Genomic DNA, 27122 nt, shown 5'->3' on the forward strand with positions numbered 1-27122 from the left:
ACAGCCAATGAAGTACAGGTTGAACCTCCCTTATCCAGAACCCTCGGGACCTGGCCTGTCCTGGAAAAGGGATTTTTCAGGACGAGGGATGGTCACGTTAAATTGGATGGTACAGGTACTGAGCAAGGGGATATCTGGGCTGGCTGGCTTGGGACTGGGATTGAGGCAGTAGATTGCGGGAGTTGGCAGCGCGGAAGGACTTCAGTTTGTTCATGTCAAAGTTCTGCACATACGCCACCCGATGACCAGGAATGCTTCTGGACAAGGGGTGGTTCTGGATGAGGGAGGTTCAACCTGTACTTTTGGAGTGTAGTCACTTGTAATGTGGGAAATGCGGCAGCCAACTTGGGCATAAGTAAACTCCCACAAACAGCAATGTGATAATGACCAAATAACCTGTTTTTGTTGTGTTGATTGAGGACTAAATATTGGCAAGTATACCGGGGATAATTCCCCTGCTCTTCTTCAAAATAATGCCTTGGGATCTTTTACGTCGACCTGAGAGGGCAGATGAGGCCTTGGTTTAACGTCTCATCCGAAAGACGGCACCTCCCACAGTGCAGCGCTCCCTCAGCACTGCACTTGAATGTCAGCCTAGATTTTTTACCTCAAGTCCCTAGAGTGGGACTTGAACCCTTAACCTTCTGACTCGGAGGCGAGTGTGCTACCCACTGAGCCACAGCTGACACTAGTCATGTATTACATTAACTAGTTAATTTTTGCTATTCTATTTTATATTTTTTTTAATGCCCCGTTAGTATATGGCTCTACTGTTTTCATATACCTTCCTTATCTCTTCATGGGGTAGCTTGTCCTTTTTATTTTAACCTGATGCTCAGCTGCATAGCTCATTGGAAAGCCAATCCCATATCATTGGGTGTATTTTGTTTATCTCTGATATGGATAACTACACTAACTCTTTTACTGTCAAGTCTGCCCTCCTTGAGTACTCTAAACTCTTGTATGTTGTACTTGTGCCATTCTGCAGAGATTAGCTATGTTTCACATATCTATTGCAGCAGAATTTTCAATTGCCACCACAGTCTCGAGCTATTCTATTCTAGTTGCCAGTTGCATTTGTTTATGTTCACAATACAGGTTTGGCCAGCTCTGTTTTCCATCTGTGGCTGCCGGTTATAGTCTGTTGAATGCAACTTCTCTCCCTGGCTAACTCAGTGCTATTGCGACATCCCGTAATACACTTTTCTAGTCTTTGACAGACTGTTGGGTTTTTGGATGGGCAAAAGTCTGGAAAAAAATTGTTGGAAGTGATTGATTTTGCACAAGTTAAATCACAATGGTCTTCCAAGAATATTTTGCATTATTAGCTGCAGCTTACAATTTGCACCAATTATCTGAATTCTGAGCATTCAATCCATTTACTTGGGGGTAGTGGTAGTGAGGCTGATCTTCAGTCCCTGAGACAGTTCTCAATTGGTCATTGCCATTCTAAATCACGTAGAGCAATATAAATTGTCACAGTCTGTTGCATAACTATTTCTCGGAAGCATTTGGCCCAGGCACACTTTGCAGTGTGGAGTGGAAATTTAAATTATGCTGCAAAACTTGACTACCTCTGACTTTTTCTAATATGATGAAATTGGTATAAATGGTTTATTGATTATATTCTCATGATATTTGGATAATCTAATCTAGTTTTTGTGGACTTAAATTAATGTGATCAGCCATGATTACTTCTCTGTTTAGTTCAGTAATTCTTGATTGTTGAAACAAAGACATTGCCCCCAAAAAAAGCAAATTAATTAGTACTTTCCTTTATCCATCCAGTTATCTCTGAAGGCGCTGATTCATGTTGGGGTGCAGTCCCACAAGAATGGTGTCCTTTTATCTATTGGCTGTTCTTCATTTATGAGTCTAGTTGTGTGTGTTGGAAAATGTGTCAGTATGAGGGTGGGGGGGACATCATAGCCTAGACTGTCCTTGGCCACTTCCACACATCCTTCTGGGACAGTAGGAGGCTGGCGCATCTAAGTGAATGGTCTCCGTTTTAGAGATGGTGAAATGCATGATCTCACTGCACCCGTCTGAAGTAGGAGGGAGCGGGAGGTTGCAGGAGGTTGGTTGCTGAAGTGAAGGGTGAGCATGATCCTGGAGGTGTAAGAGGATTTTTCAGCAGAGATGAAATGACAATGGTGCTTGAGGTATGGTCCAGCCTACAGCGTTCACACTTGAAGTTGCAACGGTGGGCGCTGTGCCATGGGAAGCAGTGGGAGACTGAGGGAGCTGGTGGTGATAAGGGTGTCAAAAGTAGAGACAAGGCAGCAGTTCAACAGATGATGTGGCCGTTAGAGGACCAGAAGATGGGGAATTTGAGGTTGGGGTGCTGGGGGAACAGAGACAGAGAAAGTAAAGCAGAAGGGGTTAGGGGTACTAAGGAAGATAGTTATTGGGTTCTTGTGTATCGGGAGGTTACTGGAGTGCAAAGGACAAAACAGAAGAGCATAAGAAATAGGAGCAGGAGTAGGCCATTTGGCCCCTCGAGCCTGCCCCGCCAATTAATACATTTATGGCTGATCTGATCATGGACTCAGCTCCACTTCCCTGCCCACTCCCCATAAGGAGGGCAGGAAAAAGAGTGGGAGAGCAATAGTGATTGGGGATTCAATGGTGAGGGGAATAGATAGGCGTTTCTGCGGCCGCAACCGAGACTCCAGGATGGTATGTTGCCTCCCTGGTGCAAGGGTCAAGGATGTCTCGGAGCGGGTGCAGGACATTCTAAAAAGGGAGGGAGAACAGCCAGTTGTCGTGGTGCACATTGGTACCAACGACATAGGTAAAAAGAGGGATGAGGTCCTACGAAACGAATTTAAGGAGCTAGGAGCTAAATTAAAAAGTAGGACCTCAAAAGTAGTAATCTCGGGATTGCTACCAGTGCCACGTGATAGTCAGAGTAGGAATCGCAGGATAGCGCAGATGAATACGTGGCTTGAGCAGTGGTGCAACAGGGAGGGATTCAAATTCCTGGGGCATTGGAACCGGTTCTGGGGGAGGTGGGACCAGTACAAACCGGACGGTCTGCACCTGGGCAGGACCGGAACCAATGTCCTAGGGGGAGTGTTTGCTAGTGCTGTTGGGGAGGATTTAAACTGATATGGCAGGGGGATGGGAACCAATGCAGGGAGACAGAGGGAAACAAAAAGTAGGCAAAAGCAAAAGACAGAAAGGAGATGAGGAAAAGTGGAGGGCAGAGAAACCCAAGGCAAAGAACAAAAAGGGCCACTGTACAGCAAAATTCTAAAAGGACAAAGGGTGTTAAAAGAACAAGCCTGAAGGCTTTGTGTCTTAATGCAAGGAGTATCCGCAATAAAGTGGATGAATTAACTGTGCAAATAGATGTTAACAAATATGATGTGATTGGGATTACGGAGACGTGGCTCCAGGATGATCAGGGCTGGGAACTCAACATCCAGGGGTATTCAACATTCAGGAAAGATAGAATAAAAGGAAAAGGAGGGTGGGGTAGCATTGCTGGTTAAGGAGCAAATTAAGGCAATAGTTCGGAAGGACATTAGCTTGGATGATGTGGAATCTATATGGGTAGAGCTGCAGAATACCAAAGGACAAAAAACGTTAGTGGGAGTTGTGTACAGACCTCCAAACAGTAGTAGTGATGTTGGGGAGGGCATCAAACATGAAATTAGGGGTGCGTGCAATAAAGGTGCAGCAGTTATAATGGGTGACTTTAATATGCACAGATTGGGTTAACCAAACTGGAAGCAATACGGTAGAGGAGGATTTCCTGGAGTGCATAAGGGATGGTTTTTTAGACCAATATGTCGAGGAACCAACTAGAGGGGAGGCCATCTTAGACTGGGTGTTGTGTAATGAGAGAGGATTAATTAGCAATCTCGTTGTGCGAGGCCCCTTGGGGAAGAGTGACCATAATATGGTGGAATTCTGCATTAGGATGGAGAATGAAAGAGTTAATTCAGAGACCATGGTCCAGAACTTAAAGAAGGGTAACTTTGAAGGTATGAGGCGTGAATTGGCTAGGATAGATTGGCGAATGATACTGAAGGGGTTGACTGTGGATGGGCAATGGCAGACATTTAGAGACCGCATGGATGAACTACAACAATTGTACATTCCTGTCTGTCGTAAAAATAAAAAAGGGAAGGTGGCTCAACCGTGGCTATCAAGGGAAATCAGGGATAGCATTAAAGCCAAGGAAGTGGCATACAAATTGGCCAGAAATAGCAGAGAACCCGGGGACTGGGAGAAATTTAGAACTCAGCAGAGGAGGACAAAGGGTTTGATTAGGGCAGGGAAAATGGAGTACGAGAAGAAGCTTGCAGGGAACATTAAGACGGATTGCAAAAGTTTCTATAGATATGTAAAGAGAAAAAGGTTAGTAAAGACAAATGTAGGTCCCCTGCAGTCAGAATCAGGGGAAGTCATAACGGGGAACAAAGAAATGGCGGACCAATTGAACAAGTACTTTGGTTCGGTATTCACTGAGGAGGACACAAACAACCTTCCGGATATAAAAGGGGTCGGAGGGTCTAGTAAGGAGGAGGAACTGAGGGAAATCCTTATTAGTCGGGAAATTGTGTTGGGGAAATTGATGGGATTGAAGGCCGATAAATCCCCAGGGCCTGATGGACTGCATCCCAGAGTACTTAAGGAGGTGGCCTTGGAAATAGTGGATGCATTGACAGTCATTTTCCAACATTCCATTGACTCTGGATCAGTTCCTATGGAGTGGAGGGTAGCCAATGTAACCCCACTTTTTAAAAAAGGAGGGAGAGAGAAAACAGGGAATTACAGACCGGTCAGCCTGACATCGGTAGTGGGTAAAATGATGGAATCAATTATTAAGGATGTCATCGCAGTGCATTTGGAAAGAGGTAATATGATAGGTCCAAGTCAGCATGGATTTGTGAAAGGGAAATCATGCTTGACAAATCTTCTGGAATTTTTTGAGGATGTTTCCAGTAGAGTGGACAAGGGAGAACCAGTCGATGTGGTATATTTGGACTTTCGGAAGGCTTTCGATAAGGTCCCACACAAGAGATTAATGTGCAAAGTTAAAGCACATGGGATTGGGGGTAATGTGCTGACATGGATTGAGAACTGGTTGTCAGACAGGAAGCAAAGAGTAGGAGTAAATGGGGACTTTTCAGAATGGCAGGCAGTGACTAGTGGGGTACCGCAAGGTTCTGTGCTGGGGCCCCAGCTGTTTACACTGTACATTAATGATTTAGACGAGGGGATTAAATGTAGCATCTCCAAATTTGCGGATGACACTAAGTTGGGTGGCAGTGTGAGCTGCAAGGAGGATTCTATGAGGCTGCAGAGCGACTTGGATAGGTTAGGTGAGTGGGCAAATGCATGGCAGATGAAGTATAATGTGGATAAATGTGAGGTTATCCACTTTGGTGGTAAAAACAGAGAGACAGACTATTATCTGAATGGTGACAGATTAGGAAAAGGAGAGGTGCAACGAGACCTGGGTGTCATGGTACATCAGTCATTGAAGGTTGGCATGCAGGTACAGCAGGCGGTTAAGAAAGCAAATGGCATGTTGGCCTTCATAGCGAGGGGATTTGAGTACAAGGGCAGGGAGGTGTTGCTACAATTGTACAGGGCCTTGGTGAGGCCACACCTGGAGTATTGTGTACAGTTTTGGTCTCCTAACCTGAGGAAGGACATTCTTGCTATTGAGGGAGTGCAGCGAAGGTTCACCAGACTGATTCCCGGGATGGCGGGACTGACCTATCAAGAAAGACTGGATCAACTGGGCTTGTATTCACTGGAGTTCAGAAGAATGAGAGAGGACCTCATAGAAACGTTTAAAATTCTGACGGGGTTAGACAGGTTAGATGCAGGAAGAATGTTCCCAATGTTGGGGAAGTCCAGAACCAGGGGACACAGTCTAAGGATAAGGGGTAAGCCATTTAGGACTGAGATGAGGAGGAATTTCTTCACCCAGAGAGTGGTGAACCTGTGGAATTCTCTACCACAGAAAGTTGTTGAGGCCAATTCACTAAATATATTCAAAAAGGAGTTAGATGAAGTCCTTACTACGAGGGAAATCAAGGGGTATGGTGAGAAAGCAGGAATGGGGTACTGAAGTTGCATGTTCAGCCATGAACTCATTGAATGGCGGTGCAGGCTAGAAGGGCCGAATGGCCTACTCCTGCACCTATTTTCTATGTTTCTATAACCCTTTACTCCCTTATCGCTCAAAAACTAGTGGACTTAATTTGACTGCTCCAGTCACAAAGCTTCCCACCTCATCAAAATGCTTCCAGACATCAGCTTTCTCCTGCTCAGCGCTTCCAAAACTCACACACCACGCTGCAGGTTAGACCAGACACCGGTTCCCCCGCCCCCCCCACCCCTAAATGAGTGCCCCCAGATCACACGGTTACTTTGTTCATAGAGCTTAACATACTCGCATCCCAGCCTTAGCAATCACTCCTAGGTCTAGCTCCCAATCTTTGTTCCACCCACCCCTTCCCAAAGTTAAGAGCTAAATATTTAGTACATCAGTGAGAACCACACAGATACAACAAAGTAGAGAGAAAAGACATGGGTGGAGAGCAATGTTCCCCCTATGGTGCGTGGCCATGCATCAATCACAAGGTCCTGCACAGGCCGCTCACGGGTTGCCACCGCTAGAAGAGTTACCGCCCTTGCAGCAAATTTAAGGGCCCATACACGAAAATCAAAGGAGGGAATATTGGTGGGGATTACCACTGGCTGCCTCCTCACTGCTACGTTCTTGAGTGCCACCACTGTGTCGTTGCTCCCTCAAACTGTCTCTCGATGGCACATGTGCACTGCCTTTTTAATGACTGACCATTCCTCGCCTTGTGCAGTTGGGTAATTGAATTAACTGAGGACCTTGAATTGAGATCCCTTTCCCTTTTCTGTTCACTGTTTAAGCTCAGCTCTTTTTTAAATGAACTGCATGTCAGTTGTTCCATTTGCTAGGACTTGCATAACCTCCAATCCATAAAATGGACTGGCATTATTTTAAATCGTTACATTAATCAAAATAAAGCTTCCTTTTGAGTTCTTTTTAAATACGGAATTGGGGAATCATGCAGCTTTTATGTACTGAGGAGAGGAAGAGCGGACAAAATCCTGAGAGACCAGGGCTGTAAAAAAAAAAAAAATGGACAAATGGTATTGCTTTTCCTGCGTTTAAAACTGCTTGAAGATCCAAGAAAGGCTGAGAAAGACCCCCGACAAACAAGTGGTGGGATCTTTCCCTGCCTGTAACTGTCCATAGGAAGAGAGAACTTCTTTATAAGAAAGTACTTCTTGTCTGAAAGGCGGCCTCAGTGATCAGCAGGAATAGACTTTTCGGCTCCAAAACACCTTTGCTTCCAACCTGCAATTTCATCATTTCATTTGTAGTTTGGATGTTTTATCCATAATCAGCATGGACACAGATGTTTGGTACCATGCTGTCTATCAAGAACAATGATGGGTTGCAAGTGTTTTTATGTTGATAGTAAAAGCAAGGCCCATATTTTGAAACCGGAATGCAAGATAAGCCACATGCCCTTGGATTGCTGTGATCGGGTTATGTTACCAGTAGCTTTTCTCAGAACAGAATTAAAAATAAGATGCAGACAAAGTAGTGGTCAGATTATAACTGAGAAAGAGAAGAAATAGTAGGACTGTGACAGTAAGGAAGATTAAGAAACAGAGCTCTAGGAAAATCACTAACCAGTTCTCGAAGTGTAAGAAATCTGTAAATTCACAAGTAACCTAGCGAAGGAACCAGATTGCTGGAGAGGAGGATTCCTCTGATTCAACAGTGCAACCGCTCCCAGCGCAGATTAGTTTTAAACCTATCTATTAATGTCGTAGGCTTCAATAGAAAGAGTACAATCTCTACTAGTTACATTACTAAACAAACTGAAGAGCCTGCTGATGGCATAATCGTCCAAGATGTTGTACTTGGCAGAATCCCAGCAAAGCCTGTGAGATTGTAATTGTGAACTGAGTGCTGCTCCATTAAGTTAGATGGATCCCAGTTCAGGCTGTACGACAAGTTTGAGGCTGAGCAAAGCTATTTTATGAGCTACAGCTGCATTATGATCTGAGTCACAAGTTAAGAATTAGGAAACTAAAGTAGTATTCGACATGTAACTGTTTTGCCTTTCTTTTCTTATCTCTGGTAAAAAGAGGTTTTCAACCTGGTAGAATATTTTCTTAATTCATAATCACTGGCTTAATGTATGAGAACACGAAGTGACTTAAATATAGCATTGTATATGGAACCGTAGACTGCAAAGATAAATCTCAATATTTTTCCCTGATCAGTCACAGCATTGTAATGTCAGGATACTGTCCATATCTTAATGGGTTTTGGTCGTACATTTGAATTTTCCCATTTCATGGGTCCATGATGCCCCTTAATCATTCCTACAACGTGCAAGGAAATTCAGGATAACATTGGTTGGCGCAAGTTCTCTTATCAACAATTGCCTCTTCCTGGATTGACCTGACATATAAATACTCTGCTAGGGCACTGGCAGTCGCCCATTAGATGATTACAATGGTTTTGGGTCCGATTCACACCAAGCAAAGTTCACAGGTTATCAAAATATTTCAGTGGTGCAGTATAAACATGTGCAGTAAAGTTGAATTGACTTTTACAATACTTTTTTTCCTCTCAAAGGTTGCTGTGTGCTGCATCTGTTTTTTTGTCATCCTCCCACTGAACTTGGTGGGGACTATTCTTGGTAGAAATATGTCGGGTCAGCCCAACTTTCCTTGCCGTGTCAATGCAGTACCACGTCCAATTCCAGAGAAGAAATGGTGAGTAGATATTAACTATTTGTTCAGTTATGCATTATTTGGTTTTAAGAATAAAATGTAAAAATTATTTTGTCGTGTTATTTAAACCCTGTTAAAACTGCAATTTTTGCAAACAACAGAAATGAGCGCGTTCCAGGTTGGATAAATCTGTGCTGCAGGCTTCAGTACCCTTTGTATTTGTTGAAATGACAAGACTCCTAGTGTCACCAGCTGTGCTGTTCAAAGTCAACTTCACGCACTCCAGTAAAATGTAGGCACACCAAGCTCACTTGTGAGGCCAGTATGGTGCAGACAGCACTGAGTACTGTGTGTACTGTGGAGGCACTTAACGCATTGATGGGAGCTAACTGGAATAATGGCCCAGAAATCCCGGTCGGCTCGAGGGAAAATCTTTAAAAAGGTGCGCACTTACCAAAAGCTGCTGCGCCCATGCGAGTTCCCGGTCCCGAGGCCTCCACTCACTGCGCGTTGCAGCATGTGCACGTCAGGACATGCACAAGGCTGGAGCTGCAATCACATGGCTCTGGGCAGACAATCAAGGTAAAGTATGTTCTTATTCATAATAATGGGAACTCCGTAAGTTGGAGTTCCCATTATTATGAATGAGAACCCCCAACACCCAAAACACTTTTTTTTTTAAAAAGGAAAAAATACACCACATATTTTTATTAATTTAAATGAGTTATTTATGTGTTAAAATATACTTTGCCGATTTAAAAAAAAATGTTTTTTAAATTATGGTTTAAAATAAACTTACCATAGTAGGGAGAGTTTTTAACAATCAAATGTATTTTTATAATTTTATTTTAAAATATTTTTGTGTATTTTAAAACTCTTACGCCTGTAAAAGTAGGCTATGCTTTTATCAGGCGCAAGAGTTTTCAGGACATTTGCTAAGATATGGGTAAATCCCGCAATCTTGCTCTTGTAAATGTCCTCGCTCCCGAGATACGGAAGATCTGTTAAGCTCCAGCTTGACAGATTGGAAAAGCCGGTTTTCAGCACATGCGCATTGTGCGCTGAAACCCGGCTTTTGCGATGCCTTCCCGGGTCCGTACACACTCCGTACGGACCTGGGAGGCACGAATTTCTGGGCCAGTACATTCTCCAGCCTTTCACTAGCATACCTACCTTAGTCTTTCTCATTTTTATGAGGTCTCCGGTATAGAGTTCCCTCACAGTTTGCTTTCGGTCCCCATTCTGACCTGATATTTGTGTGTTCAAGTATTAACTTGGGTCTCTGCATTGCCTACTCTGATTTCGAACTGAGGTATAGTTCAAAGTATGGTCTGCATTTAACTGAGTGAGACCACCTCACAGTTTCTATAGGGTGGCAGAATCACTGTCCCAAGTATTTTTTCTGTTTTGAGCTTGAGGTTAAATAATAAAGACCATGCATAACAAGAGCACCTTACATTTAACATAGTAAAACATAGTAAAGGCATTTCACAGGAGCGTTATCAAACAAAATTTGACACCGAGCCACATGAGTTATTTCGGACAGGTGACCAAAAGCTTGATTTTTAAAAAAAAGGTAGGTTTTAAGGATGTCATTTGATGAAAGTGAGACGGAGAGGTATAGGGAGAGAATTCCACAGCTTGGGGCCTAGACAGCTGAGGGCAATGTAGGCCAGTGAGCACAAGGGTGATGGGTGAATGGAACTTGGTGCGAGTTAGAATATATAGGCAGCTGAGTTTTGGATGAGCTCAAAGGGCCGAAATTCACCGTCCCCGAAGGGACGGCAACTGCGGAGTTTGGGCGGGCGACTGAAAAAAATCGATGGGTCACTGCGGTCGGATGATTTTCCTTCCCCGAGCCATATTCAGCTCGGGGCGGGGGTGGGTGGGGAATTTGAGCGGTGTGCACTTCCGCCGGAAACGTGAAGCCGCTGTAAAGGAGACTTTCCAACAGAGAGCTCTGCAGCGTGCGGGCCGCTGGAAAGCCACCAGGACCGGGATTTTCAACTGCAAAAAGGTAAGACTTCCCAGCAGTGCCCCTGCAAGGTATTCGAGTCGATGCTCGAACGTTGGAGTGTTGCCACAATCGGGGCCCTTTTGTATGGAAATCGTTTTTATTCATTATTAGTGATTTTATTTAAGATTACAGTATCCACTGTATTTATCTTTTAATAGTTTTATTAATTGTTTTGGCTCCATTTAACCTACTGAGTGCTGCTCAGAGGTTTGCACATACTTTTGTACAACTTTCAGGTCTGACTCTTTAGTGGAGTCCTGTGGGTTGCAGAGACCTGCTTGGCAGTGTTCGCCTTGAGGATGGGAGGAGTGTTAGGAGGGCGACACCTGGTACACCTGGTCAGAAGCAGGGCGGCACGCAGAAGATGGCGTCGCCATCAGCACCGTGCAGACAGGCAGCGGGCAAGGGAAGCAGCAGCCATGATTCGTTCATTCTGCGCCAGATCAGTGTGCCCTGCCATCTTCACCGGCCCGAATCAGGATTGCAGTTGGCTGCTTGGGGACAAGGGATATCCCCTGTCCCCTTGGCTGCCCACTCCTCTGCGGAACCCCAGGACAGCGCCAGAGCATGCATACAATGACGCTCGTTGTGTCACCAGGTGCATCATCGAGCAGTGCATAGGCATCCTTAAGCAGAGGTTCTGGTGCCTGGACTACTCTGGTGGCACCCTACAGTACGCTCCTCAATGGGTCTCCATAATCATCGTGGTCTGCTGCATGCTGCACAACCTGGCCATCATGAGGGGACAGCCGCTGGAGGTCAAGCCAGCAGTACCACCTGAGGAGGAGGTGGTGCAGGAGGAGGAGGATCCCCGTCGCCCTAGAGTTAGGAGGCGTCGATCCATCGCCACCCTGGAAGGGTTGGGTGCAGACTGGCCAGCTCCCTCCTGGTTGCTTGTGTCCTCATATATGGAGGTGCCTGATACCTCGCCTGCAATCTCCCGCCATGCATTATGTACTGTCTGTCTGCCAGGTTTCCCCATGTCAGGAAACAGTATTCGTCTTCTGTCCTCCACACCATCCATCAGTGTCTCCAGCTCCATATCAGTGACCCTGTTGGCTCTCCTGGCACCTCTTACACCAGCCATCCTTCCAACCTCCTTTCCCCCCTCGGGCCCTTGCTGCAAACCTTGGCCTTTAAAAAGGCCAGGGAGCAGCTGGCTCATTAGAAACCCGTACCTGCATGCTGAATTTCTCAGTGGTGATAACGCTCAAATTAAGACAGCCACACTGCTGAAAAATCCACTTTGGAAGGGTTCATTAACGCTGGACCCCATTTGTTCACTTCTGAAGCTGAATATGGGGTGGCCCAGCCACAAAATAATTTCGGCGCTAATGGCCACAAAAAGGTGGGGGGAGCACCAGCTTTCTAGCGGAACTGAAATTCGGGCCTCAAGTTTATGGAGAGTGCAAGATGAGATGCCGATCAGAAGAGCATTGGAATAGTGGAGTCTAGAGGTAACAAAGGCATTGATGAGGATTTCAGCAGCAGATGAGACAGGCGATGTTCTCGAGGTTGAGGTAGGTGGTCTTGGTGATGGCGAGGGTATGGGGTCGCAAGCTTAGCTCGGGGTCAAATACGACTCCCAAGGGAGTGAACAGTCTAGTTCTGCCTTGCCAGAGAAAGGGGTGGAGTCGGTAGTTAGGGATCAGAGTTTGTGGTGGGGACAGAAGGCAGTGGCTTCGGTCTTCCAGATATTTAGTTGGAGGAAATTTCTGCTCATCCGATACTGGATGCCAGACAAGCAGCGTGACGAATCAGAGGCAGTGGATGGTTCGATAGTGGTGAGGTAGAACTGGGTGGTGTCAGCGTACATGTTGTGTTTTTGGATGATGTCGCCGAGTGGCAGTATGTAGATGAGAAATAGAAGAGATCCAAGGATAGATCCTTGGGGGACACCAGAGGTAATGGTGCGGGAGCAGGAAGAGAAGCCGTTGCATGTGATTCTCTGACTATAACTGAATCGATAGGAATGGAACCAAGCACAGTAGTCCCACCCAGCTGGGCGACGGTGGAGGATGGCATGGTTAACTGTCGCAGGCTGAAAACTGATCATGAAGGATGAAGAGGGATAGATTACCACAGTCACATAGGATGACATTTGTGACTTTGAGTCCTGTAGCAGAGTAGAAGCCTGGAAGTACATGGGTAAAGAACCCAAAATGTTTGCACTGTCTCATTGACTAAGGCTATATGATTGACTCTTCTACCATCCAAGCAAAACTACTTCTATTGTCACTAACCGTATATACTCGCGTATCATGCGACTTTTGAAGACCTAAATTGTAACCTAAATTTGGGGGGTCGCATGATATGCGAGATACAAAATTTGCGGGTGTGAAGTGCTGGCCAAGATTAGGCTGTTAGTCTGTTCAGCAGACCGTATCCACGCTGAATCTCGGCAGGTATCTCCTGGGCTGGATTGCAGCCTCTATTGTCGCTTGTACTGTATCGGGGGGGATGAGAGAGAGTCGGGGGGGGAGAGTGGGTCGCGGGGGGGGGGGGGAGGAAAGAGACCGGACCAGATCCGACCTGACCCCCGCTCTCCTACCCCGGCGACCCGACCTCCGCTCCCCCAACTCCCCCCCACCCGGCAACCCGACCTCCGCTTCCCCCCGGTGACCCAACCCGACGACCTCTTCACCCCACCCCCCCGGCGACCCGACCTCCGCCACCCACAACTCCCAAACACAGTAGAGGCTGTGGCTGATCGACGCTAGTCAAGCCAGCTGGAACGATTGCTGTATCGGTGTTCGATTCGCGAACAGCTTTCACAGCAGAATCCACTCGATGTTTCATGTTAAGGTCTGTATTCGATCTCAAAAAAGTGACTCGCATGATACATGAGATATATGGTAAAATCATGTTTTGGGGACGAAAATTTAGGGGTCGCATGATACGCGAGATCGCAGGATACGCGAGTATATACAGTACTTCACAAATAATAGAAAAGTAGGAAATTGAAAGGAAACTGATCAGTTGTACAAGCCTCTGACTACTATGCACGTTATCAATAACTACTGAATGACTTTCCTATTGCTATAGAATAGACATGGGTCAGGTAACTGCATGGTGTAATATAGCTTGTGGTTTTTTTTAAATATATATAAAAAAAATATTGGGGGTACACAGCTGGTCTGTCAACATATGTATCTAGCAGGTGTCAACCAAAAGTCGTGAGTTAAAGTCCCACTTCAGAGACTTGAGCACATAAGCCAGACTGACACTCCCAGTGCTGTACTGAGGGAGTGCTGCACTGTCGGAGATGAGTGACTCCCTTCAGATGAGACATAAAAGATTCCACGGCACTATTCGAAGAGGAGCAGGGGCGCTCTGATGGTGTCCTGGCCAATATTTATCCCTCAACCAACACCAGTAAAACATATTATCTGGTCGTGATCACATTGCTGTTTTTGGGAGCTTGCTGTGCGCAAATTGGCTGCCACAATTCCCTACATTGCAACAGTGACTACTTTTTAAAGTACTTCATTGACTGTGAAGCCCTTTGGGGGATGTTCTGAGATTGTGAAAGACGCTATTTAAATGCTAGTTCTTTCTTTTCTAGAAACGATTGGTTGATGTTTGATTATAGACCCTTCTGAAATATTGGCGTGAGCGCTTTGTAAGACTGAATAATTTAACTTTATCCTTGGAATGTGGAAGCCTTGCAGTTATTGTTGATGGTGCTTTTACTACTGACTGTCCTGTTCGGCTCTTCAGAGGGTGTTAAGGGGCAATTTATCACATTCAGTTTCACAATTTGCCATGATTTGAACTCATGACCTCTGGCTTGCTCCTTCAGAACCATAACCACTAAACTACCATACCCTTTAAAATAAGAGAGGATAGAGCTCTGCAGGTCCAAGCCAAGAGTCCAGAATATGAACTGTAGTTAATAGGGTTAACAGTTCAGGAATATTGTTTATATGAAAGAAGCTTGAAAGAGACAAAAAGTTGCTGGGTGATGGGGAGATTATCTCGAGCACGGAAAATGAGAGGATTAAACTAGCTCTAAAATGGAAGAGAAAGGTGGATGAAGAAATGGGTTAGAAATTCGGGAAGTTTAACAACTTCAGACCTTTCCGTCTTCCCCATTTCTTTGCCTGTTGTTTCTCATTCTATAAAGGGCTTGCTAATGTAGTTCCAGCTTTCACATAACTGTGGGAAGTGCTGGTGTCCATTTTGCTGACAATCCTTACCAGCATTCAACAGGGTGCTTCAGCTAGTAATTTAACCTTTTTAATGCACCTTGTATAAATACAATGCTGAGTGGGCTATGGAATCCCATGTTTATCCAGCTTTACATGAGTGCTTTCTCAGTGTGGGTAAAAAGACAATTCACAATTGCCTTCGGTGGGGTGAAAATAAGGCTCTGTTGGTAGAAGGGTGGGAGCTGTAACCTTTTGACCTTCCTGGGCTGAGGAAGCTCGCTCAGAACCAAATTAAAAGGCCTCTCCGCAGTTTGGAATCTCTTTTGGAAAATACCGGATCAACGGATGATACTTTCTGCTTGCTGTTGCTAATTCTGATCTCGTGCTGCAGGTTCATGGAGCCGGCTGTTATCGTGTGCCTGGGTGGAATCCTGCCTTTTGGTTCCATTTTCATTGAGATGTAAGTTTCTTTTTACTACTGTACTATGGGGTGTCCATTATACCTCAGCTAAGGTTCATATTGTATTGTGTAGTTCACGGCTGAATTCATAATTTACATTGGAATGTTATGTTCCTATATGCGATTGGCATTAATGCTTCAAATATATACCAGCCTCAGAAAGGAAGATGGAGACTGAGTTACTATTTTTTTTTAAGTAATAAAATCATAATACCTGCTTTGGTCATAAATAATTTTTAGAGGGAAGAAAAAAAATTAGTGCAGCGAACCACATTTAAGCAAAAGGAAACGACTACGGATGCTGGAAATCTGAAATAAAAGACAGAAAATGCTGGAAGTACTCAGCATGTCAGGCAGCATCAGTTCTGATGAAATGACATCGAGTTGAAACGTTAACTCGGTTTCTCTCTCCACAGATGCCACCTGACCTGAGTGTTTCCAGCACTTTGTTTTTGAGCCACATTTGGGGCCCAAGTTTCCACATGATTTGCGTCTGATTTTTAGGAGCAACTGGTGGAGAACGGACTATCTTAGAAATCGCAATTCTCCACATTTTTTTTTAATGCATTCTAGTCAGGTAGAACAGTTCTACTTTGGAACAGAATTTTTTTCTTCAAAAGGGGGCGGGTCCGGCCACTGACGCCTGATTTGAAAGTTTCCACAGTGAAAACATACTCCAAACTAAAGTAGAATGGAGCAAGTGAAGATTTTTGTAGAACTGAAAAAACCTGTTCTACACATTAAAAAATCAGGCGCAGGTTACAAATTAGGCGTCCAGAACGAGGTGGGGGGGGGAAGGGAAGTCATTAAATTCTATAATAAATCCTTATTTATACTTATACAAATATTATACAAATAAATCCAACCTGAATAAACATTTATAAGCAAAGAAAAGATTAAATAAACCATCTTCCTACCTGTGTGAAAGTGCTTCAGCCAGGGAGAATTCTGCAGCCGGGGGGGGGGGCGGGGGAAAGAGAAAGCCGTCCGAGCCGCTGAGCAGGAGGGGGGGGAGAAAGCTGTTCGTGCCGCTGAGCGGTGGGGGGGGGGGGGGGGAGGAGAAAGCGGTTTGTTGTTGTGGAGGGGAGGGAGGGGAAGGAGACAGCGGCTTGTTGCCGTGGAGGGAGGGGAGGGAGGGGAAGGAGACAGCGGCTTGTTGCCGCGCAGAGGAGGGGAGGGAGGGGAAGGAGACAGCGGCTTGTTGCCGTGGAGGGAGGGGAAGGAGACAGCGGCTTGTTGCCGTGGAGGGAGGGGAAGGAGACAGCGGCTTGTTGCCGTGGAGAGTGGGGAGGGAGGGGAAGGAGACAGCGGCTTGTTGCCGTGGAGAGTGGGGAGGGAGGGGAAGGAGACAGCGGCTTGTTGCCGCGCAGAGGAGGGGAGGGAGGGGAAGGAGACAGCGGCTTGTTGCCGTGGAGGGAGGGGAAGGAGACAGCGGCTTGTTGCCGTGGAGGGAGGGGAAGGAGACAGCGGCTTGTTGCCGCGCAGAGGAGGGGAGGGAGGGGAAGGAGACAGCGGCTTGTTGCCGTGGAGGGAGGGGAAGGAGACAGCGGCTTGTTGCCGCGCAGAGGAGGGGAGGGAGGGGAAGGAGACAGCGGCTTGTTGCCGTGGAGGGTTGGGAGGGGAAGGAGACAGCCGTTTGTTGCTGCGGAGGGGAGGGAGGGGAAGGAGACAGTGAGAAGGGAAGTCTCAGTGCTGATGTGCTGATGGCAATGTGATTTTATTAAAAAATGTTCAAAAATTAAACAGCTACAAAGAACTACAAAATGGCCGAGTGCCAATGTGTTTTTTCACACTGAGCATGCGCGAACGCTCCAACGCGCACGCGCAGCGTTGCCGGCAGGAAAAAAACTAATTTAAATAGTACCCGCCTTACAAAATCGGTGCGAGTGTAGGCTCCGCCCCCCTGGGCGCCGCGCCAAACAGACAAGGAGCTGCAAAGCGCTCGAGAATAGCGCGTTTTTTTTTCTGGCGCTGTTTTAGGCGCGAAAAACGGGCGCCCAGCTCGGAGGGGCGCCCGTTTTTTATCCTGTGGAAACTTGGGCCCCATAACCCTGTTGTAAATGTATTTGAGTGCAGTCTGAAAAGTATTGGTGTCTAATTGAGACTGGTCATCTGTAATGTCTTACAGTGTTGGATCTTGATACACTGCAGGGAACATCGCACTAAAGTCAATATATTTCAGTGTTGGGCGGCTCACTTGTGTGATAATTCCCTTCATTCATCACTACGTCCGGTTGTTCCACCTCCATTGGCAGCTTTTGACAAGCCAGTAACCATCAGTTTATACAACTCCAAGCTCTGTCCAGAGGCAACCCAGATTTAAGTGTGCTTTTTACAATTCAAGTGGCAGTGTGAAAATTTCATGCAACCATTTTTCTGAAATAATTTAATGTTGACTGTAATAATGTTGACTTCAGTAGTGAAATTTAATATTTGGGAAAAGTTTAAAACTCAGGATAAAGTTTGGTTATTGGGTGATAAACTTTTTTTTATACCTTTTTACTTAAACTTGTCTGCAACCTGGATTCAGCCTTGGTGAAAGTTTTAAGCCAAATCCAGTTCTTGAAGTTGTTTGACTGCAATAATTCTCATTCCACCTTTTTGAAATTGGGCACATGTATCTAGGACTGAACCCTACTTTATGTCTGAACTTGTGCTTCAGTGATCAAAGAAAGAGAGCAACCGGATCTTGACTGACGAGAAGCGAAGTGAATTGGATGCAGTAGGAACCATTTTGCTTTGTGAGCACTGCTAGCTTCTCTGGTACCTCACGCAAGTGACCAGTAACTGCTGGCTGGCTATTTGCCCATGGTGGGCGTCACAGCCAACACCAATCCTGTTTTCAGCAGAACTCACTATATAGCAACCAGCAGTGAGATCCCTGGCAAAAGAATTCCTTCCCTCATTCTCTGACAGCACGTGTGAACATGTGTACGACACAGTTTACTGTATGCAAGTCTTCTGTTTTTGCTCCATCTTGCTTCACAAGTAAAACAGCGTTTCTCACTTTACAAATTGCGGCAATGACTGGAAATGATTCTTGAGCAGTTGATTTTCAAGTTGACCCCCCCCCCCCAATATGTTTATTGCTGGAAATGATATTATAAGAACATAAGAAATAGGAGCAGGAGTAGGCTATACAGCCCCTCGAGCCTGCTCCGCCATTGAATACGATCATGGCTGATCCGATTATGGACTAAGGTCCACTTCCCTGCCCGCTCCCCATAACCCCTTATTTCTTTAATATCGGTTTAAAAACTGTCTATCTCACCTTGGATGACCTGTCAATTTGTATTTTTGAAATTGTGAAAGGTCTGAAATTGTGCTTAGGAGATGGTTTCTTCCCAGCCATTCTAATCTAGAATAACAAACCAGTTTTAAATCAGACTTCTATAGTGAAAAAGCAGGCTGCAGCATTCTCACTTGTATTTCAGTGAAGTGCAAGAGTGGGTATGTAAAAAAAAAAAATAGATTTTTGTCCATCCAAACCCATGTTGTCTGATCATTTTGGACTGCATGACACGAGTGAAATACTGATGGATATCGGTCTGTCAGTGGTGATGGCGGAGAGTAATTTGTGATGGTTCGCACAATATTAAAGGGTATTGTTTTAAGTGTAATATTTGTATCGTAATGGTACCAATATACTAAATACATCGTAGCAGTGGCATGAATTAGCTTTGTGCGTCCCATTGTGGAATGTGAGCAGAAAACCAGATGTGTCATTTAATCTATTATGGAGCGGGAGAATGGATTAGTCTGTGAAATTGTACAGTATTGCCACGAGAACTAATTGCTTGATTCGTGTTTAATTGGAAAAAGAACGTTCATTTTGAGAGTTTTTCTCTCCATCTTTAGGTACTTCATCTTCACTTCTTTTTGGGCTTACAAGATTTATTATGTATATGGCTTCATGATGCTGGTCCTAGTTATTCTCTGCATCGTGACTGTCTGTGTGACAATTGTCTGCACTTATTTTCTGCTCAATGCTGAAGACTACAGGTGGTAAGTTAAAGAACTCCTGTCCGTCTGTTTGAACGTTTGGTGAAGGTTTCTTCCGCTCGAGTCTGAAACCTGTTCTAATGCAAAAAAAAATGAATCCTGCCACTGCAGTTAGCCAGGCTCACTGAAAACCTGATTCTGTCTCATCTGATGGGTACAATTTCACGAATACCAGGTGGCTCCAAAACTTTGTCCAGTTGGCCGTTCTTCTTGAGGGAACCTAAACAGTGCCTTTCAGCAGGCTTTGTAACCATGAAGAGCCTTGTAGCTCAGCCTTGTCCTGTGCTCGCCTCATATGCAGCAAGACGCGCTCGATAACACTGGAATGGGAACCCTAGCCTTGTTCATGGAATGCGCAGTTCCTCAAATATAGTTACCAATCTCAACCTATGATAATGTGGAAGTAGTTTTACATTTTTGTGTCAAGTGCCCTGCCAGAAGCTTAAAATATATATTTAACAGATCGTTTTAATATAATGATCAGAGGCGCTGACATTGCATTTGTTTGTCTAAAAGCTGACATTTGGTATGATAAACCTGTTGGGTTTCTTTGCTTCCCATTGCAGCAGCAACATCGACCTTGAACCATTCACCTCCTTCCCACAGCCTATTGCAATAAAGAGCCCCATACAGAGTGGGTCAGACCCTTGCCATGTGACACTGCTTTTTGAATTGGACGCAGCTTTTCATTCAGAACAAAAAACTATAGTACAAAGATCTGTTTCTAAGACAAGACAGCCACAGCTATCAGAATTTGGACTATGTTTTACATTATAAAATAACGGCTGGCTTAATACAATTGTGATACTGTTCTTTTCTCAAACTAAGCACCACAGACGAGCGCATTTTCAACCTAAAACTTGTATTGTCTTTGAGATTTGCTTCATTTATAGAATGTTTTCATATCCAGAAGCATGTTGGCCACCATTCTTAATGAGTCAGTTTTTAAACAATAAACTTGTTGCTATTGCAGGCAATGGACAAGCTTCCTTTCTGCGGCATCCACTGCAGTCTACGTTTACATGTACTCCTTCTACTACTATTTCTTCAAAACAAAGTAAGCAGATTTATTCTAATTCATATTTCAACAACCATGCCATAAAAAGGTTGTCCATATTCTCTGGTGCTTAAGAATATTTCATACAAAATAGGAGTGAATTAAGTTAGTAAGTGTTTTACTAAGTTAAACTAACTTCTGCGTATCTGATTACTCATTTCCCCATGATTTTCTAAGAGAGTGACACTGCAATGGAATAGGCGCAAGCTTTTCACTTCTGGGACCCGGGTTTAAATCCAGCCCAGACCCATGACACCACTGTCTGCTGGCTGTAGTGGTCATATCTAAAATAAGTTTGGCCACTTTCAACTTTCCCTTCCTCGGAATTAGTGGACATGGGCCCATTGCACAATGCTACCCCCAATTTGATACTGATTGTCAGTCTTGTTCAGTGCACAGGATGAATGGTGTGGGAGTTGGAAAGCTTGTGCACTGATGGATTCCCTCTGAGGTACAGTGGGGAGGTATGGAAGGAGGTTTACTCTATACTTAATGGTGCAAACTGATTATTTGCTGGCACTGTGTGCCAATATGGAAAGTATTCCTCAACTCATCACAAACTTCACCCAAAAAATGACTGGGTTAGAATTGATGACTATTTAAATGTAGTTGGTTGTATCCAAAATAATAATAATCTGTGTTCTTGTATATAAGTCTAAGTTTACTGTGATAGTTGCCTGTCCTGAAATGCAATAATACAGAAACAGAAGTAGATCATTCATCTCCTCAAGCATGTTCCACCATGCATTCAGATCATGGCTGATCTGTACCTTAACTCCATTTACCCGCATTGATCCATATTCCTTGATGCACTTACCTGGTGAACGTCTATCGATCTTGGTCTTGAAAATTTCAATTGACCGAGCATTTATAGCCTTTTTGGGGAGAGTTCCAGATTTCTAATACCATTTGTGTGGAAAATCTGCCTCCTGATTTCTAAGTTAATGGAGTGATATTTGCAATTTTCTAATCCAAAGGAACAATTCCTGAATCTTGAGAACTCTGGAAAATTATAACTAACATATCTTCAATTTGCTCACCTATTTCTTTAAACACCTTGGGGTGGAAACCAGCAGGCCCTGGTCTTGTCTTAAGTCCCATTATTTTCTCCCATTGCCTTTTTAAAAAAAAAAAAATAATTCAACATGTTCCTCCCCGTGACTTTATTTTTTAGGTCCCAGTGCAACGTCCTGAATCCGGACTTCAGTGAGGATTGGTGGGCGGCGAGGTCTGAAATCCGGCAAACCCCAAAATCCAGCGTGGATTCAGTCCACGGTGAGATCTGAAATCAGGCAAAACCCGAAATCCGGCACGGGTTCAGTCCCAAGGATTCCAGATTTCAGACTGTTAATTTTCTTGTCTGAAATCCGGAAAAACTGAAAAACTGGCATGGACTCAGTCCTGAGGATTCCGGATTTCAGACGTTGTACCTGTACTGTGTCCTCTCCCTCTACTATGAAAATACACGGTAGATGCTGGACCAGTGTCTACATTTATGTATGCTCACTATAATACTGAATTGTTTTACCCAATTATATTTGCAAGTATAGAAGTTCAAAGTGTAGCATTTAAACTTCCTGCTTTCAATTGTGCCATATCACTCATTTGATATGAGCTGGTTTCCAGTCGTCTTGGTTAATCCTTGCCACTGGACCACGACCTAGCTCTGTCAAGCCCATGTGGTGGCTGGTGTGCAACGGCCACTACATGTTATAAAAATTCACGCACAGTCATCTTCCACCCTCCAAGATGTAGTTCAATATCCGGAATATTAGGTCCTTCATTGAAACACCTGTGAACTCATCATTTTTCGGCATGGAAGCAAGTCATCCTTGATACGAGGAGCTGCCTATGATGATGATCACTTATTTCTAACAAGGGGTCACCGCACTTGACAATGAACTGCAAGAGATTTCCATGGTTAAGGAATTCTAGTTCTTGTTTCTCTGGTGCATAAGAGGTGTGGTCTGAGAAGTGGAAATCTGTGGGTTTCCATCTGCAATTTCCCTCGCAGCAGTGTTCCTACACTTATTGTGCTATTCAAGGGGACATTAAGCACAAACTCACTGTTATCTCTCTGTGTCCCATCCACACTACCCCGGCAGGAACAAAGGAAAATCAACGGCAAAAGGAATGCAAACTGACTTCATGTAACTAGTCGAAAGCAGCATTGTGTACGGCCTGGAGCCTGGTTACTTGCTGCTCTTGGTTTAGAGAAAGACACAGTAGGAGCAAAATTCGTAGAATCATCAAAATTAAAGAGACCATTCTGCACTTTTGTGCTTTTGCTGGTGCCAGCTCTTCAAATTGAGCTATCCACTCAAATCCCATTTCCCTGCTCTTTCTCTCTCATTTTATTTATTTATTTTCAATACTAATCCAGTATCGTTTATAACTGTACCTCAGGTGTCACAAGACGATAAGGGAGGTTAATGGGAATAGTACCACTTGGGTGTAGTGCAGGATGTTATTCTGGGATTGGGGCAGAGTAGAGGAAGCTTTTTATTTCATCTGGCTCTGCTCTGCGCTGCGTGCACTGGGACACTAACACTGCCTGATATAAGAGTTTCATTCTCCAACACTAACCTACCTTTTTACCATCCTTTTTAAACCTGCATTCGAACCTTTAAAGCTCGACATATCTGTACCCCTTGGTACCAGAGTGGAATATAGCCACATTTGCTGATGATATAAAGATAGGTGGGAAAGCAAGTTGTGAGGAGGACGCAAAGAATCTACAAAGGGATATAGGTAGGCTCTGAGTGGGCAAAGATTTGGCAGCTGGACTTAAAATGTGGGAAAATGTAAGGTTATCCACTTTGATAGGAAAAATAAAAAAACATTATTATTTAACTGAGGAGAGATTACAAAATGCTGCAGTACAAAGGGATCTGGGGTTCTTGTACATAAAACTCCAAAAGGTAGTATGCAGGTACGGCAAGTAATCAGGAAGGCAAATCAAATGTTGGCCTTTATTGCAAAGGGGATGAAGTATAAAAGCAGGGAAGTCCTGATCCAACTTAAAGGAGCATTGGTAAGACCACACCTGCGCACAGTTTTGGTCTCCTTATTTAAAGAAGGATATACTTGGCCGTCATTTTAGGTTCCACCCCTTCTTAGACTGTCCATTTACTTATCTGTTTTTAACCAGTGGAAATATTGGAGTTGTGAAGGTTTCTACAGGTGGTCTGTTCGGTACTATTTGAAGAGGAACAGGAAGTTCTCTCGGCGCCCTGGCCAACTTATTTCTATTAATCAATGCAGGCAGATGACTTCATTCATCCCACTTGTACGTGGACAAATTGCTATACCCAAATTAGCTGCTCTCTTTGTTTACATAAGTGACCACTTCAAGAAGTAATTCATTGGTTTTGAACTACTTTGGGATGTCCTGAGGATCTGATGAGCTGCTTCATGAATGAACGTTTGTTCATTTTAGTCAGTTGCACCTTCAAATTACTCCAGTGGGGCATGGGCTTCATACAATAGCTGCACCAAGCCCATACCCGGCACTGTGTTCAGTGTCCCCGTGACTTATGTTGTTTTATTCATTCACTAGATGTGGGCATCACTGACAAGGCCGGCATTTATTGCCCATTACTAATTGCCCTTGAAATAAAAATTCAATTAAATTAAGTTCATGCAGGTGGTGGTGAGCCACCTTCTTGAACCGCTGCAATCCGTGATGTACCATAACGGTGTAGTACAACTGAGTGGCTCGCTAGGATATTTCAGAGGGCTGTTAAGAGTCAACCACATTGCTTGGGTCTGGAGTCACATAGGCCAGACAGCAGATTTCCTTCCCTAAAGGACATTAGTGAACCAGATGGGTTTTTACGACAATCCAGTAGTTACATAATGGTCACCATTGCTGATGCAGCAAAGAATGACTAAAAAAGCAATAAAGAAAGGGAAGATAGATTATGAAGGTAAACTTGCGCAAAACATAAAAACAGATAGTAAAAGCTTTTACAGATATATAAAACGGAAAAGAGTGACTAAAGTAAATGTTGGTCCCTTAGAAGATGAAAAGGGGGATTTAATAATGGGAAATGTGGAAATGGCTGAGACCTTAAACAATTATTTTGCTTCCGTCTTCACAGTGGAAGACACAAAAACAATGCCAAAATTTGCAGGCCAAAGGAATGTGGGAAGGGAGGACCTTGAGACAATCACTATCACTAGGGGGGTAGTGCTGGACAGGCTAATGGGACTGAAGGTAGACAAGTCCGCTGGTCCTGAAGAAATGCATCCCAGGGTATTAAAAGAGATGGCGGAAGTTATAGCGCATGCATTCCTTATAATCTACCAAAATTCGCTGGACTCTGGGGAGGTACCAGCGGATTGGAAAGCAGCTAATGTAACGCCTCTGTTTAAAAAAGGGGGCAGGCAAAAGGCAGGTTAGTTTAACATCTGTAGTGGGGAAAATGCTTGAAACTATCATTAAGGAAGAAATAGCGGGACATCTAGATAGGAATAGTGCAATCAAGCAGACGAGGCATGGATTCATGAAAGCGAAATCATGTTTAACTAACTTACTGGAATTCTTTGAGGATATAACGAGCATGGTGGATAGAGGTGTACCGATGGATGTGGTGTATTTAGATTTACAAAAGGCATTCGATAAGGTGCCACACAAAAGGTTACTGCAGAAGATAAAGGTACGCGGAGTCAGTGGAAATGTATTAGCATGGATAGAGAATTGGCTGGCGAACAGAAAGCAGAGAGTCGGAATAAATGGGTCCTTTTCCGGTTGGAAATCAGTGGTTAGTGGTGTGCCACAGGGATCAGTGCTGGGACCACAACTGTTTACAATAGACATAGATGACCTGGAAGAGGGGACAGAGTGTAGTGCAACAAAATTTGCAGATGACACTAAGATTAGTGGGAAAGCGGGTTGTGTAGAGGACACAGAGAGGCTGCAAGGAGATTTGGATAGGTTAAGCGAATGGGCTAAGGTTTGGCAGATGGAATACAATGTCGGAAAGTGTGAGGTCATCCACCTTGACAAAAAAAAACAGTAAAAGGGAATATTATTTGAATGGGGAGAAATTACAACATGCTGTGGTGCAGAGGGACCTGGGGGTCTTTGTGCATGATTCCCAAAAGGTTAGTTTGCAGGTGCAGCAGGTAATCAGGAAGGCGAATGGAATGTTGGCCTTCATTGCGAGAGGGATGGAGTACAAAAGCAGGGAGGTCTTGCTGCAACTGTATAAGGTATTGGTAAGGCCGCACCTGGAGTACTGCGTGCAGTTTTGGTCACCTTACTTCAGGAAGGAAATACTAGCTTTGGAAGGGGTACAGAGACAATTCACTAGGCTGATTCCAGAAATGAATGGGGTTACCTTATGATGATAGATTGAGTAGACTGGGTCTTTACTCGTTGGAGTTCAGAAGGATGAGGGGTGATCTTATAGAAACATTTAAAATCATGAAAGGGATAGACAAGATCGAGGCAGAGAGGTTGTTTCCACTGGTAGGGGAGTCTAGAACTAGGGGGCACAGCCTCAAAATACGGAGGAGCCAATTTAAAACCAAGTTGAGAAAGAGTTTCTTCTCCCAGAGGGTTGTGAATCTGTGGAATTCTCTGCCCAAGGAAGCAGTTGAGGCTAGCTCATTGAATGTTTTCAAGTCAAAGATAGATAGATTTTTAGCCAGTACGGGGAGAGGGCGGGTAAGTGGAGCTGAGTCCACGACCAGATCAGCCATGATCTTATTGAATGGCGGAGCAGGCTCGAGGGGCTAGATGGCCTACTCCTGTTCCTAATTCTTATGTTCTTATAGCTTCTTCTTCCAGATTTATTTAATTAACTGAATTTAAATTTGAATTGAACATGTCTCTTGGGATCATTAATCTCAACGTCTGGATTACTAGTCCAGTAACCTAAGCATAAACACAAGCTACCGTTCCTTATGCCTTCCTTGCAGTTGCAGAGCTTGAACAAAAGCTATAGTATTTATAACCAATTTTTTTGTGCAATACATTCCATTAGTTTGCCATTCTTGTGAAAGATATTTTGAAATCTAAACGTACTAAAATATAGAATTTTATAGCGCGCTGAGTTAAAATGTGTATTTGATCATCCAAGACAATTTAGGCAGCCAGCATTAAGAGACAAATAACTGTACGCATGTGTGTTAAATGTTCTACGTTGATTGTGTGCTAATTAACATCTTTTACTTTCTTCCCGCAACAGGATGTATGGACTGTTTCAGACAGCGTTCTACTTTGGGTACATGGCAGTATTCAGCACTGCACTTGGGATCATGTGTGGTAAGTGCAGTGTTTTAAATGCACAAATAGAGGCTAACTCAAAGTGCCAGAGGGCAGTTGGATGATAAATCCAGAACCCAATGGCCTCTCGGCACATGATTTTATTTATGGTCTAAAAAAATGCACTGTGGTTTGTGAAGCTGTGCTCGATTTATAGTCAATGGTCTGCTTCAATAACTATCCGGGATCTTACAGATGTATTCATCCTATCGCACAAATGTGAGTAACGCTTTCTCTGAATGTGGTGCTGTACTTTATTTACATAAGAATTAGGAACAGGAGTAGGCCATCTAGCCCCTCGAGCCTGCTCAGCCATTCAACAAGATCATGGCTGATCTGGCCGTGGACTCAGCTCCACTTACCCGCCCGCTCCCCATAACCCTTAATTCCCTTAGTTAAAA

At 44.3% G+C, this 27122-nt stretch overlaps 1 protein-coding gene across 1 annotated transcript in view; it reads left to right on the forward strand.

Moving 5' to 3' along the window:
- Positions 1-27122, forward strand: part of tm9sf3 (transmembrane 9 superfamily member 3) — a 154188-nt gene that overhangs the window by 110789 nt on the left and 16277 nt on the right. The window contains exons 10-14 of the mRNA XM_070865918.1: positions 8663-8802; positions 15320-15388; positions 19247-19393; positions 20364-20447; positions 26645-26721. Of these exons, the coding sequence (XP_070722019.1) occupies positions 8663-8802; positions 15320-15388; positions 19247-19393; positions 20364-20447; positions 26645-26721 (517 nt within the window). The remainder of the gene's footprint in view (positions 1-8662; positions 8803-15319; positions 15389-19246; positions 19394-20363; positions 20448-26644; positions 26722-27122) is intronic.

Source organism: Pristiophorus japonicus, chromosome 22 (assembly GCF_044704955.1).
Source record: "Pristiophorus japonicus isolate sPriJap1 chromosome 22, sPriJap1.hap1, whole genome shotgun sequence".
NCBI lineage: Eukaryota > Metazoa > Chordata > Chondrichthyes > Pristiophoridae > Pristiophorus > Pristiophorus japonicus.